The sequence below is a fragment of the Petaurus breviceps genome, unplaced genomic scaffold (assembly GCF_028583685.1).
Source record: "Petaurus breviceps papuanus isolate PSGF00001 unplaced genomic scaffold, PetGlider_PUasm1.0 185, whole genome shotgun sequence".
In the NCBI taxonomy this organism is placed as follows: Eukaryota; Metazoa; Chordata; class Mammalia; order Diprotodontia; family Petauridae; genus Petaurus; species Petaurus breviceps.
Window position 1 is genome coordinate 37,771,940 of NW_027185797.1, and position 13,152 is coordinate 37,785,091.

Sequence of the window (13,152 nt, forward strand, 5' to 3'; positions counted from 1 at the left end):
TCTCTCTCTCTCTCTCTCGCTCTCTCTGTCTGTCTCTCTCTCTCTCTGTCTCTCTCCCACCTCTGATTCTGACTCTCTGATTTTGTCCCTTTGTCTCTCTCTTTCTTCAAGTCAGCCTAGCTGAGTCTGTTTTCCATTTTGCCTCCGCCTCTATAGTCCCATCTTTCTCGGTATCTTTTCTTTTGTCTCTGTTTCCATCCCTCTGTCTCTGACTTTGTGTGTTTCCCTCTCCCTTCACCTCTCTATTTCTATCTTTGCCTTTCTCTCTACTGTAGTCTCCTTCCCACTGTCTCTACCTATCTCCCTCTTTGTGTGTGGGGGGAGGAGGGAAGAAAGTCCTTTTCTTCTTTTTCTTTTATTTTCTTCAAGGGATCTAGGATTGACCCTTGGATTCCCAGTTCTGCCTCCCACCTGGAGAAAGCACTTGACACAGGTCACACTCTGATGGTCTTCCCTGGAAAAGTTCTTGGACCAATATAGGGAGAGAAATGAGAAAAATGTCTGGGAATATCACCTGGATTATAGGGACTCTGAAGGAAACCTGGAGGACATGCTGCTGAGGGAAATAAAATTCATCATTGGACAGGTTCCAAGGGTCCTTGGCTTTCAGCTGGACTGGAGTCTGGAGATAGACGAAGGGATGATGATAGAATAAGTAAAAAGGAGCTTGAGATTAATCTGAACCCTCCAGCGTTGCAATGGCCAATCCTGGCACAGGAGGGGAGGAGAGACAGAAATATACTTCCTTCCTTCCTTAGAGAGGGAGGGTCCTGTGGGTCCCTAAGGATACATGCACTGTCTGAAGCCTTTGTCACAGATCTCAGAGCTGCAGGAGACCTCAGACCATCAAGTCACAAACATCCTTGAGCAAGGATCCCCTTTCCAAAATGCCCAGCAAGAAGTCATCTAGCTTCTGCTGAAAGACCCCCTAGTGACGATCAACCCATTCCACTCTGGGGTACCAAACTGTTAGGACACTTATACTGACATTAATCCTATATTTTTCTCTCTATACCTTTTATCCATGACTTCTACATCTGTCCTTTGCAGTAGAATAACCATTAATGGTTGCTTAAGTGTTTTTGTGTGTATGTATGTGATGGAGGGGGGTGGGGAGAAATGAAGAAGAACGACAATGACAGCAGCAACAACAATAATGAGAAGGAGGAGGAGGGGAGAGAGAGAGTCAGACCAACCTTGGTAAGCTGGAAGCATCCAGAAGGATAACTGTTATGGGGGGGGACTTCTGAAAAGCAGGTCCTAAGAGAGTCAGTTGGTGGGATCTACCGATGTGCAGCTGGGGAAGACTTTTGAAGGGCTGGCTTGTGAATGGGGATTAGTCTTGCACTGCTTGACTACAGAGCGTAGAACTGGGACTGGTGTGTGTTAGTCATAGACAGGTATTTTTAGACTTTATGGAAGAAAAGAATTTCTATTCCCTCAGGAGATGGTGGGTTTTTGTCACTTGAGAGCTCTTCCCAAAAAAAGAATGGATGAGCAATAAATAACTCCTCATCTGTGTGGTAGGGATGGATTTAGTTACCTAACTTCAGGATTCTCCCAGCTCAGAGATTTGCTCCTTCAGCTGTCACTCAGAGGTAAGCCCCTCCTGAAACCCTCAGAGCCCCAATACACCCACCTGCTCATCCTCATCCACTCCCATGATGCCACATTTTAGCATGTTTTGACTCTTCTTTGAAGACTCCTTCCGGGTCAATGGTTCGGGCGTTGGAGTCTCTTCTTCCACAGGCTCCTTGATATCAACTGTGATAAAAGAAGAGGTCAAGGGGTGATAGATTTCTAGCTGACCAGGATTTGTGCAAGGTGACAGCCAGAATTCCAGCCTGTGTCCTTTAGACTTTCCGCTAGGCCATTTTGCCTCTTGAATTAGGTGACCCAATCTTGGGACCTCAGGAAGCTCTCCCTGATACCTAAACATATAATCCTTCAGTCTTATACTCAGAACTGGAAGGAACCCCAGGAGACATCTAGGCCAACCTATAGCCCATGAATACAACCCAGGCAAATGGTCATCAAGACTCTGCTTGAAAAGTAGAGTAATAGGGAGCCCACTATCATCAAGGAGAACTCCAAGCTACTTCTGCACAATGCCTTTCCATCCTGGGCTCATTCCCCACCACAGTCATTTCCCCAGGATCCAGGACACAGGACCCAGAACCACCTTAGCCAGTTTGGAGGTATGTCAAGGTTCTTTTAGGATTCCCACAGTTTCCCCTTCCTGCTCTCATTTACTGGTGCAGGTATGGCAATGGAGCTAAACCATAAAACAATTCATACCCAGCAGGAGGTTCTCGTCATTTGCATCAATGGTTAGGACTGTAGGACACAGTGCTTTAGGCATGGCTTGGGCATCCCAAATAATGTTGTCTTCCCATTGGCCATAGATGAGGTCTTCATTCTCAGGGATGAAAATCGACCCGCCAGGCTTAGAAGGGTCATGAGCACCTGCAGAAGAAACAAAGAGTGGGATGAAGGTCAGGATAACTGGATTAGGGTTGGCTCCAACCAGACCTAGGGTCTAATCATCTAGCCCTATCACCAGTCTCCTACTTATTACTATTCTCAGCTCTATTTCCAACACATTCTCATCCCTGTTTCCTCTCCATTTTTATCTATAACCCAGATTCTATCTCTGTCTCCATACCTGCCACATTTCCATCTCCGTCCCCATCTGTCCCTGTCTCCATCTCCACTCTGTCCCCATGAACATCTCTAATTCCATCTCCTTCATTTCCACCTTTATCCCGTCCCCATCTGTATTCCCATCTCCAGTTTCAGCTCCATCTCGATGTCAGCATTTCCTCCCATCTCCATCCCAATCGCTATACTCGGTCCCATCCCCATTGCCATGACCCAAACCCATTCCAACTCCCTCACCACCCCCATTTCCACCACTTTCTCATTCTTCCAGGATTTTCTGACCTGTTTGGAACAGTCTTGTCTTTTCAGAAGGAATCCACCCTGCCTGAGATACTTTCTGGGCATCAGGGCAGTACCCTTGGATTTCTCTGTTATCCCATATTATGTCATCTTCCCAGGATTGCTGTGTGGTCATCAGGAAGTTTTCATCCTTCAGCAATGGGTTATTTATTTGGGTTGTCTCCTCCTTCTCTGGTGACTTTTCTTTAAGTTGAAATCCATAATCAAAACCTCTACCATGGGGAGGGACGTCCAACATATCATACCAAAACTTGGCAGGGCCATAACGCCATGGGGCCACCTCCTCTGAGGAAGGGTCCTGGGAACAGTCAGCTGATTGAGAGACAGTCTGTGGGGCCACTGGAGCCATCATTTTTGTCTAGGGGGAAACAGAGGGTGTGAATTAGGTTTGGGAATAAGGATGGAATTGTGGAGAGGCAATGGTTTGGAAAAAGGACTAAGGGTGGGAATAGAAATGGAAGTGAGAGTGGGGATGATGATGGTGGTAACCTGAATGAAGGGAGACTTGAGGGTGCTTACAATTATGGGCTATTTTGGGGCTAGACATGGGATTTGAGTTGGGAAATGTGATTGGAATGGAAATTTCCCTCCCCCCTCCATCCCATCATTCATTACCTCATCGTCTGTTAGGCATTCCTCAGGGCCTGGTGGTTTTACTATCTGGGGGTTCCCCTGGGTGGGTTCTGAGGGACACTGTCCCTTTTGTTGTTTGCTCCTTTGCATCCTCCTTCTGACCTTCTCCCACATAGATGGTGTCTTCTGGGGCTCAAAGAGTTTAAGGAAACGAAGAGTCTGGAACAGAAAATGCAAAGTTGGGAAAGGGACGTCCCCATCAGAGTGGCCAGGTGGGACTCAGGTAAAAGGGATCTGCTCTCGCCATCTCCCATGCACCTTCCTTTCAGGGCTTAGATACTGAGCCTAAGTGGGTTATCTAAGCCATTCCCTTCAGGTGTCTGGCTGGGATCTCTCTTGGTCAGGTGAGCTCAGTCAGAAGGCAAAGACAGGCAGAAGTCAAGGGGACTGGGCCTCTGGTTGACCTTGCAGAGTAGTCCCTTAGGGGTTTCTGCTACTCTAAGTGATAAGAAAAAAGAGGGTGGTCCTCCCCAGATGAGCAGTTCAGATGTTCCCTTGGCTCCTGTTGCTGCAAAAAATTCACCAGGACTTCAGAAGCCTTTAGTGGCCACATCTGCAGTCTCTCAAGAAAGCTGATCCCCTTTACATGTCCGTGAGTCTCTGTTACTGTCTCTGCCTCCAATTCAGGGCCTCATTGTCTCTATTTCCTAACCCAGGGTCCTTCTATTTACCCAACTCTAGACTTTCCATCTTGGCATGTCTGCCTCTTTGGCTTCCTCTGTGGGGATGTCAGTCCCTGTCCCTTCCCCTCCCCTGCTGCTCCCTGCATGTGGCCCCACCTACCTTTCCATGCCTAAATTGTGGCCAAAGCTCTGTGACTGTGGGCATGCTGGTGCCCCTCAGGCTGCCTCTCCAGGGATCCCCATGATCCTGTCCATCCTCCTTACGTGCATCTTCCTCCTCAGAGCTGCTGGAATAGGCAGGCGACTCCTCCAGGAAGGAGGTATCACTGTCTCTGGAGAGCAGGGCTGTGTCTTCTTTCTCCATTTAGGATCCTGCATTAAAGACAGATCTTGGGCTGGGGTTCCCTGTCCCCTACCCTGACCCAGCCTTTACCAGGGGTGCTCCTTTCCCACATCTACTAGAAAGGAAGCACCAGGAAGGGAGGGATGGTTTCAGCTTCCTCTTTATGCTCAGAAATGAATTCTTTGTGACTATAACCCAGGAGCTTCTCAATGAATGATGGGAGAATGGAACTGTATTCTCACCTCTCCTCAGAGCCCCTGCTCCCCCACCCCTATCTAGTATGAGAGACTGAATGCTGGAGGTGGGCTCTCAGACCACAGAAGGTCACCACCCTCAGTGAGGGTGGAGCAGGTCAGCACTGACTCAGTCCCAAAGAAAGAGCTCCTGAAATAGACCTTCACATTTAGTCAGTCAACAAACATTTATCACCTCCTCTTCCCAAATGTCCTGGGTTCTGCCCTGGGTCACCTAATTTTCCTAATGAATTTCTGCCCTTTGACAAAGTGGATCTTAAAGCCCCTGTGGCTGGTTTTGATCATGGGATCATAGCCTTTAAAGCTGGAAAGGATTAAAAAACGATCTGGTCCCATCATTTTACAGAGTGAGGAAACTCAGATGGAGGAATGGGAAATGACTTTCCCAGGGTCACACAGGACTTACTGAAGACTGGTCAAGGCAAGACTTTAGGGAGCAGGCCCATGGTGGAATGGATAAACAGTGATAGGGATGGGGAGCTGGCATCCAGCTCTTCTCACCCTGCCCTGTCCACTAGGGCCCAGTAGGTGCATCCTCCTATGGGAAGCCCCCCTGCCTTCCCTAGTCCCCAAGGCTGTGTCCTCCTTGGAAGTTCCCCCAAGGCTCAAATACTTTTCCTGCACAGTCATAGCACAAGTTCCTCCAAAGGGCTTCATGCCCAACTCCCATCCCCTAAAAGCTGAGGTCAGATCTGGACCCACACTGAAGGCTCTCTAAAGTCCTGCCTTGGTATCAAGGACTCTGGTTGGGAGAATAGAAGAGTTCTCATTGACCCTGCCCCTCTCTCAAGTCTCTTCTATTCCCCAGGACTCAGTTTCCTCAACTGTAACACTTGCAGTAGGGGACACAGAGGTTGAGTTTGGGGGTATTGAAATTCTTTCTCACTCCCCTCCACAATCAGCATTTTCTTGTAGGGAACCTTGGAGAACTAACCTGTAACTCTGACCATGTGAAGAGGAAGAAGAGATTGGAAGCCTTCTGTTCTAGAAGAATGATTGACATCAGCTGGAATTTACTCCAGAGCTTCCTTTTATACTGTCTGCTCAGGGAAGGTTCAAGCCTCTGGGAAGTGTCACCCAACTTGGGGTCAATGAGAAGGGTGTGGCCTTTCATCTCAGAGGTGAGAACTCACTCAAAATCCATTCAGTTCCTGGAAGCTCATTCATTCCAACCCTCTCTTGCAGTGGAAATCATATGGGGTAAGGACCAGCCAAAATCAGACAGCAAAACACCCAAGGTTCCTCACAGACTATTCTAGGGCACCGTCATAATATTTTTAAATGAATTTTCATTCTTCTGGGGGTTTTTTGTCGCTAAGTGGTGCAATGTGTAGGGTGGAGAGTCAGGAAAACCTGAGTCCATTTCCAGCTTCAGATATTTATTAGCTGGACAAGTCACATAACTGCCGTTTGCCTCCATTTTCCTCAACTGTAAAATGGGGAAAGAGACAGAGAGAGAGAGACAGAGAAAGATCTTGGAGTGTTATGCTGTTTCCTTCTCCAGCTCATTTTATAGATGAGGAAAGTGAGGCAAACAAGGGTAAACAACTTGCCCAGGGTCACACAGCTCATATAGATCTGAGTTTGGATTTGAACTCAAGAAGATGTCTTCCTGACTTCAGAACTAGCACTCTGTTCCTACAAAACCTTACCCATCCAACAAATTTCCTGAAAATTAGAATGGACAATTCCCTCCCATAATCAAGGTACACAGAATAGCTTTCTCCAACGGAGGAGGAAGGTGGTACACAAGGGCAACACTTGAACCTTATTCTTATCTGAACTGATCAAAGGAAATAATAATACACATACAGAGTTTCATATATAAATATATTTCCCAAAAAGGAGAAACAGGGGAGAAAGGAGAGAGGGAAACAAGGGGAGGGTAGATTAAGGGAAGCATTAGTCCTCAGAAAACATATTTTAACTCAGTATGTACAAAAATATTTACAACAGCTATCTTTTTGATGGCAAAATGAAAGCCTTCAAAATTAAGGGCATGCCCATCATCTGAGGAATGCCTGAACAAGTCGTGAAAGTGAATGTGATGGAGGAAATGAGGAAAGGGATGGTTTCAAAAAGACATGGAAAGTCTTCCATGGACTGATACACAATGACATCAACTATGAGCTCCTGGAGGGCAGGGAGTGGCTTTTTCTTTTTAATTACCCAGTACTTAACACTTAGTAAGGCCTGACACCTTACTAGGTGTTAAAGAAACACTTAAGAATACTTTATACTGTCTTATCATACTCTCCTTCCAAACTCCAGGCACCAATTCCTCCAAGTCACCCCATGTTACAACCTAACAATTCACCTCAAAAACCTCTCTCTCTAAGGGGCAGCTTGGTGGCACACAGACCCTGGAGTCAGGAGGACCTGAGTTCAAATTTCTGCCTCAGACAGTTACTAGCTGTGTGACCCTGGGTAAGTCACTTAATCTTGATTGCCTCAAATCTCTCTCTCTCTCTCTCTCTCTCTCTCTCTCTCTCTCTCTCTCCATGTATAAACATACATATACACACATATGTATGTGCATGTATGTATCTCTCCTCTAACACTGCGGCCACGCTGGAGCAGACCCTCATCACCTGAACAAGTACAGTAGCCTCCCGGTCAGTGTGCCTGCCACAAGTCTCTCCCTGCTTCATTCCATTCTTCTCTCAGAAAATATCTTCCCAAAGTGCAAGCCTTGTCAAATACACCCCTGATTCCTACTGAGTAAATTCCTATAGCTCTGTGTCACCTCCAAGATCAAATAGAAAATCTCTTCCTCATCCAAAGTCCCCTACAATCTGGCCTCCCCTACCTTTCCAATCCTCTTACACCTTCTTCCCTTCCTACTCCCACCATTTCTTCTATGATCAAGTGACACTGACTCTGATGTTCCTCACGCAAGACACATCTCTCAGCTCTGTGCATTTTTCCCTGGCTGTTCCGCTTGCCTGGAACACTCCCCATCATCCTCAATTTCCAAATTCTTGCTTCCTTTCCTCAGCTAAAATCCTAATTATACAAGAAGTCATTTCTGGTCCCCCTCAATTCTAGTGCCCAGCTAATTTGTATATAGTTGTTTGCCTGTTGCCTCTCCCATTAGACAATGGGTTTCTTGAGAGTGAGGACTGTCTTTGGCCTTTCTCCATATTTCCACTGTTTATCATTACATATGGAACACAGTAGGTGCTTCATAAATGCTTATTAACTGAAAGTAGAGAGTCTAATCCCCCTTATCCATTGTTATTATAGAATAGATATTATGAATCTCTTTCTTTTTTTTTGAGGGGGGGAGGTAGGGTAATTCTGGTTAAGTGACTTGCCCAAGGTCACAAGGCTATTTTTGTGTTAAGTGTCTGAGGTAGGATTTGAACTCAGGTCCTCCTGACTCCAGGGCCGGTGCTCTATTGACTGTACCACCTAGCCACCCCGATATTATGAATCTCTATATTAATTCTTCAAGTGTTGTAACTTTCATTTGTAGAGTGTACTTCCTATTCCTAATTCATCCCAATACCTCTTCTTATGTACTTTAACTATTTTTGCACACAGTACAGCTAGCTGGTTTTTAAAGACAGATAGTTCACTAATTTCCAGCTCTAAGCCAAATGTCTAATATTATTCCAGAAGCACTCACTATGAATTGACTAGCTTTCACTTCGTGTTTTCAGCTCCCATGTAACATAGAGAACAACCCTATCCCGTATGCATCCTACCTAATATCCCTGAGTCAGAGCCCACATTCCCTTGACACAGTTGGAGGTATAGAAGGGACTCAGTGACCTAAGTACCTCCAAGAATAGTTGTATGGTCATGGACCAGAAGGGATTCTTATTCTTTGTCCTGATAAGCCAATAGAGATGAGGGCAATCATTATTGGTGACCCACAGCTGGTCCTTTAGGAATGTTAGAGCATGCCTCTTACCTAGTGAAGGATCTCAGCCTATTAGACCATCTCATAAATGAGCAGAGAGTTCTCATGTTAATTGCCCAGTGGACCTCTCCCAAATCCACCTGAAGCTTATTCCATTAGCCTCCTGCCATAAATGCTTAGCATCATGCCTGCCTCACAGTATGCATTTAATAAGTGCGTGTCCCTTTTCCTCCCTCTCATTGTCAGTTGTCTTGACTTTTGTGTTGCCACCATACTTCAATGACTTTGGAGACAAGAGGCTGACAACTACACAGCTCTGCTTCACTTAAATTCAAGTCATGGGCAAATCAAGACATCACCCTCATGATGCCACGATTTGTGACTACCATCAACAACAATTGTACAAACTAGCATCCTGTTTCTAAGACTATCTGTACATTCCAGAATGAATCTTCAGTGTTAGTTCTATAGGTAAGTGCAGCTGACTATTCCAACATTTAGCCAATAACAGATTTCACCTTTCCAGGGGAGCCTTTCAGTTACTTCCTGAAAGGCACTCATCAAGAATTAATGTAAGGCACTTTTCTCTGACAAATGAGAGGCACACTACCATAACACAGTCTCTTTGCTTAGATAAGCATGTCCTCTTCTTTAGGGCAAGGGAAGGGTTGCCAGTCCAGTCACTCTTTCCTTTTGCCTCAAACTCCGTAGGAGCAAAAGTTCATTTACAGATGCTAAGTCAATGGCTACCAACTTATTTTGTTTCCAGCTATTCTTCTCCCCACCACAAAAAGTATGGCAAGGACTATTTTGGTATATTGGATCTTTATTCTATCTTTGAAGTCACTGACCTATATATCTAGCAGGGGATGCCTGGGGGAGTGAGTATGAACATTTGAGCAACTTTTTTTTTTTGCAATAAGTTAAATTGTTTTTCAAAAAGACAACAAATTCATAGCTCCACCAAGAGAGAATTAGTTACTGTTTTCCAACAACTCTTCTAACATTTACTATGTTGAATCTTTTCTCATTTTCACCAATTTGCTAGACATGAAATGAAATCACAGAGTGATTTTTATTTTTAGTAGTGAATGATTTTGGAGTGGTCATTAGTGGTTTGTCAATCTCCTTTTGAGAAAGATTTTATTACCTTTAACTACTTTTCTCTTGAGAAATAGTTCTTGCTGGGGCAGTTAGGTGGCACAGTGAATAGAGCACCAGCCCTGGAGTCAGGAGGACCTGAGCTCAAATACTGCCTCAAGACACTTGACACATTTACTAGCTGTGTGACCTTGGGCTTAACCCCAAATACCCTGCCATACCCCCTCCAAAAGAAAGAGAGAGAGAGAGAGAGAGAGAGAGAGAGAGAGAGAGAGAGAGAGAGGAGAGAGAAATAGCTCTTGCTCCTATATATCTTTTAAATCCCTAATTATCTGAGTTATCAGGACTTTGTTAGCAACTTTTAAAATAAAGGTTTTTTTTTTTCTTAGCCCTTATCTTTTGTTAGCTGCATTGATTTTTGGGGGGTTAAAATCATTTTCAATTTCATTTCACTGTGTTGAATATTTTATTGTTATGATTGCACCTTTCCCTCACATGATTAAGAATTGCCCCCTCCCCAAAATTGTGAAAGGTGCTTCTTCTATTTTATACCATTTAAAAAGTTGGGTGGTCTTGTATAAGTAAAGTTTCTGAATTTTTAATGACATTTACAGAACTCGTGAACATTTTGGAATGTATTATGTTGATAATTTGAAATGTTAGTCAAAGTACTTTTTTTCAAACATCTTTCTAGTCTTTCCAACAGTTCTTGCCAAATAAGGAGTCCTTTAATAAAAAAAAAAATAAGTTTACTTTCTTAGGTTTCTCAAATACTGGGAATGCTGTTCAGTGAATTCAGTGCTGTCCAATTCATTGTGACCCCATCTGGTGTTTTCTTGGCAAAGATACTAGACTGGTTTGCATTTCCTTCTCTAGCTCCTTTTGCAGATGAGGAAACTGAGGCAAACAAGGTTAAGTGATTTGCCCCGGGTCACACAGCTGTAAGTGTCTGAATTTGAATTGAGGAGGATAATTCTTCAGGACTCCACAGAGCTTTATCCATTTCACCACTTAGCTGCCCTAAATAACTCTGGAATATAGGTGCTATTACGATTCTTAAATTGCATTTGAGAAAGGTGAGGCAAACAGAAGTTTGCAAACAGGTTTATACAACTAGTAAGTTTCTGAAGCTAATTTTGAACTCAGGTCTTCCTGACTACAGATCCAGCATTCCATCCACTGTGCCACCAAACTGCTAAATACAGGGATAGTGAATGTAGTTATATCTGATACTTGAGTATCAAGTTTGTTCAAGTGATCCACTTTCCTATTTTTTAATCACTACAAAATCACATTGATGATTACTAATTACAAGATACTTTGAGGTCCCTTCATTGCTACTTTTTCATTATTTTCCTTGAGATTCTAGAATTTTTCCTCCAAATGAATTTTGTATTTTTCTTTCCATATGAATTCATTGATAGTTGATAGTATAACAACAAATCTTTAAGTTACTTTAGAAAGTATCTTAATTTTGAATTGAATTGTCACCTCCCAAACATGAGAAATGAGTACATCTCTAGTCACTGAATTATTCCTGGATTTCTATAAAAGATGTTTTTCTTCTTTAGATGATGAGTACATTGTACTAAATGGACTCTCCAATATTTTATGTATTTTGTAATGATTTTGAATGAAGTTTCCCATTTTCATTCTATTTAGCGTGGTATCATTGTCTACCATGGGTTCAGTCATCTCCGTGTGCGACCAATAGATTTATACACCCAACCCTATTCTTCTGACCTTTATTCTTGTCTTACTATCTACTGTGCATTTTTAGTGGAATTAACTATAGGTATCTCAAACTCAACTTGTCCAAAATGGAATTCATTGTCTAACAATCCCGCGCCTCTCACCCCCACCACCACTGCGCCACTGCCAACTCTGCTTCCTAACTTCTTTACTTTGAGAAAGCATGACCAACCTTCCACTTATCTAGGTTGGCAATCTTAGATTCAGCCTTGATTTCTCATTGTCATTCTCCCCCAGCTGCCAAGTATGGTCATGTATACCTCTACAATGCTTCTTGCATTCTTCCCACTCTCTCTACCCATGTAGCCACCAAACAAATTCATACCAATGGGAAAATTGGAAAACTAATATTGTTGGTGGAGTTGCGAACTGATCCAACCATTTTGGAGAGCAATTTGGATTGGCCCAGCAATACCACTTCTTTTTTGTTTGCTTGTTTAATTTGTTTACTTTTAGTTTTCAACTTTCATTTCTGAAAGATTTTGAGTTACAAATATTCTCCCTGTCTTTCCCCTACCCTCACCCCCAAAAAGTGATTCTACTGAATAACCCTTCCACCAATCTACTCTCTCTTATATCCCCGCCCACCCCCCATTTAACTTTCTAGTAGGGCAAGATGGATAGAGTGCCTGTATATCTTATTTCCCAGTTGCATGTAAAAATAATAATAATATATTTATTTTTAACATTTGATTTTAAGACTTTGATATCCAGATTCTTTCCCTTCTCCCCTTGTCACTCCCCCCTACTGGGAGGAAAAGTGATTCAATACAGGTTATACATGTGTAGTTATGAAAAACATTTCCATAGTAGATATATTGTGAAAGAATGACTATATTTCCCTCCATCCTATCCCACCCCCCATTTATTCTATTTTCTACTTTGACTCTGTCCCTTTTCAAAAGTGTGTACTTCAAACTACCCTCTCCCCAAATCTGCCTTCCCTTCTATCATCTCCCCTCCCTCCCTCTTCCCCCCTACTTTCCTGTAAGGTAAGTGTGTATGTTATTCCCTCCTTAAACCAAATTCAATAACAGTAAGGTTGACCCATTCACTTTCACCTTCCGGTTCTTCAACTCCATTGCAAGAGTTTTCTCTTGCCTCTTTTATATGAGGTAATTTACCCTATTCTATCTCCCTATCTCCTATCCTTATATTCCTCTCATTTACACATATATACACTCACATATGTTTGTATACACACATATATCCTCCTATATAAACATATATATGTATGTATACAGATATATACATATATATTCCCATCAACTATCCTCATACTGAGAAAAGTCTCATGAGTTACAATTATTGTTTTACCATATAGGAATGTAAATAGTTTTAATATTTTAATAAGTTCCTTATGATTTATTTTCCCTGCTTACTTTCTCATGCTTCTCTTGCTTCTTGTATTTGAAAGTCAAATTTTCTATTCAACTCTGGTTTTTTCATCAAGAATGCCTGAAAGTCCTCTATTTCATTGAATGACCATATTTCCCCCTGAAACATTGTACTCAGTTTTGCTGGATAGGTGGTTCTTGGTTTTAATCCTAGCTCCTTTTGCCTCCAGAATATCATATTCCAAGCCCTTTGATCCCTTAACGTAGAAGCTGCTAGATC

General features: G+C 43.1%; 1 protein-coding gene across 1 annotated transcript in view; it reads right to left on the bottom strand.

Moving 5' to 3' along the window:
- The window catches only part of CUNH19orf84 (chromosome unknown C19orf84 homolog), a 58,353-nt gene extending 53,772 nt beyond the window's left edge, over positions 1–4,581 (bottom strand). The window contains exons 1-6 of the mRNA XM_069088218.1: positions 4,378–4,581; positions 3,178–3,319; positions 2,299–2,466; positions 1,910–1,920; positions 1,636–1,753; positions 515–615 (exon numbers count right to left, since the gene is read on the bottom strand). Coding sequence (XP_068944319.1) covers positions 515–615; positions 1,636–1,753; positions 1,910–1,920; positions 2,299–2,466; positions 3,178–3,319; positions 4,378–4,581 — 744 coding nt within the window. The remainder of the gene's footprint in view (positions 1–514; positions 616–1,635; positions 1,754–1,909; positions 1,921–2,298; positions 2,467–3,177; positions 3,320–4,377) is intronic.
- Positions 4,582–13,152: the final 8,571 nt, after the last annotated feature.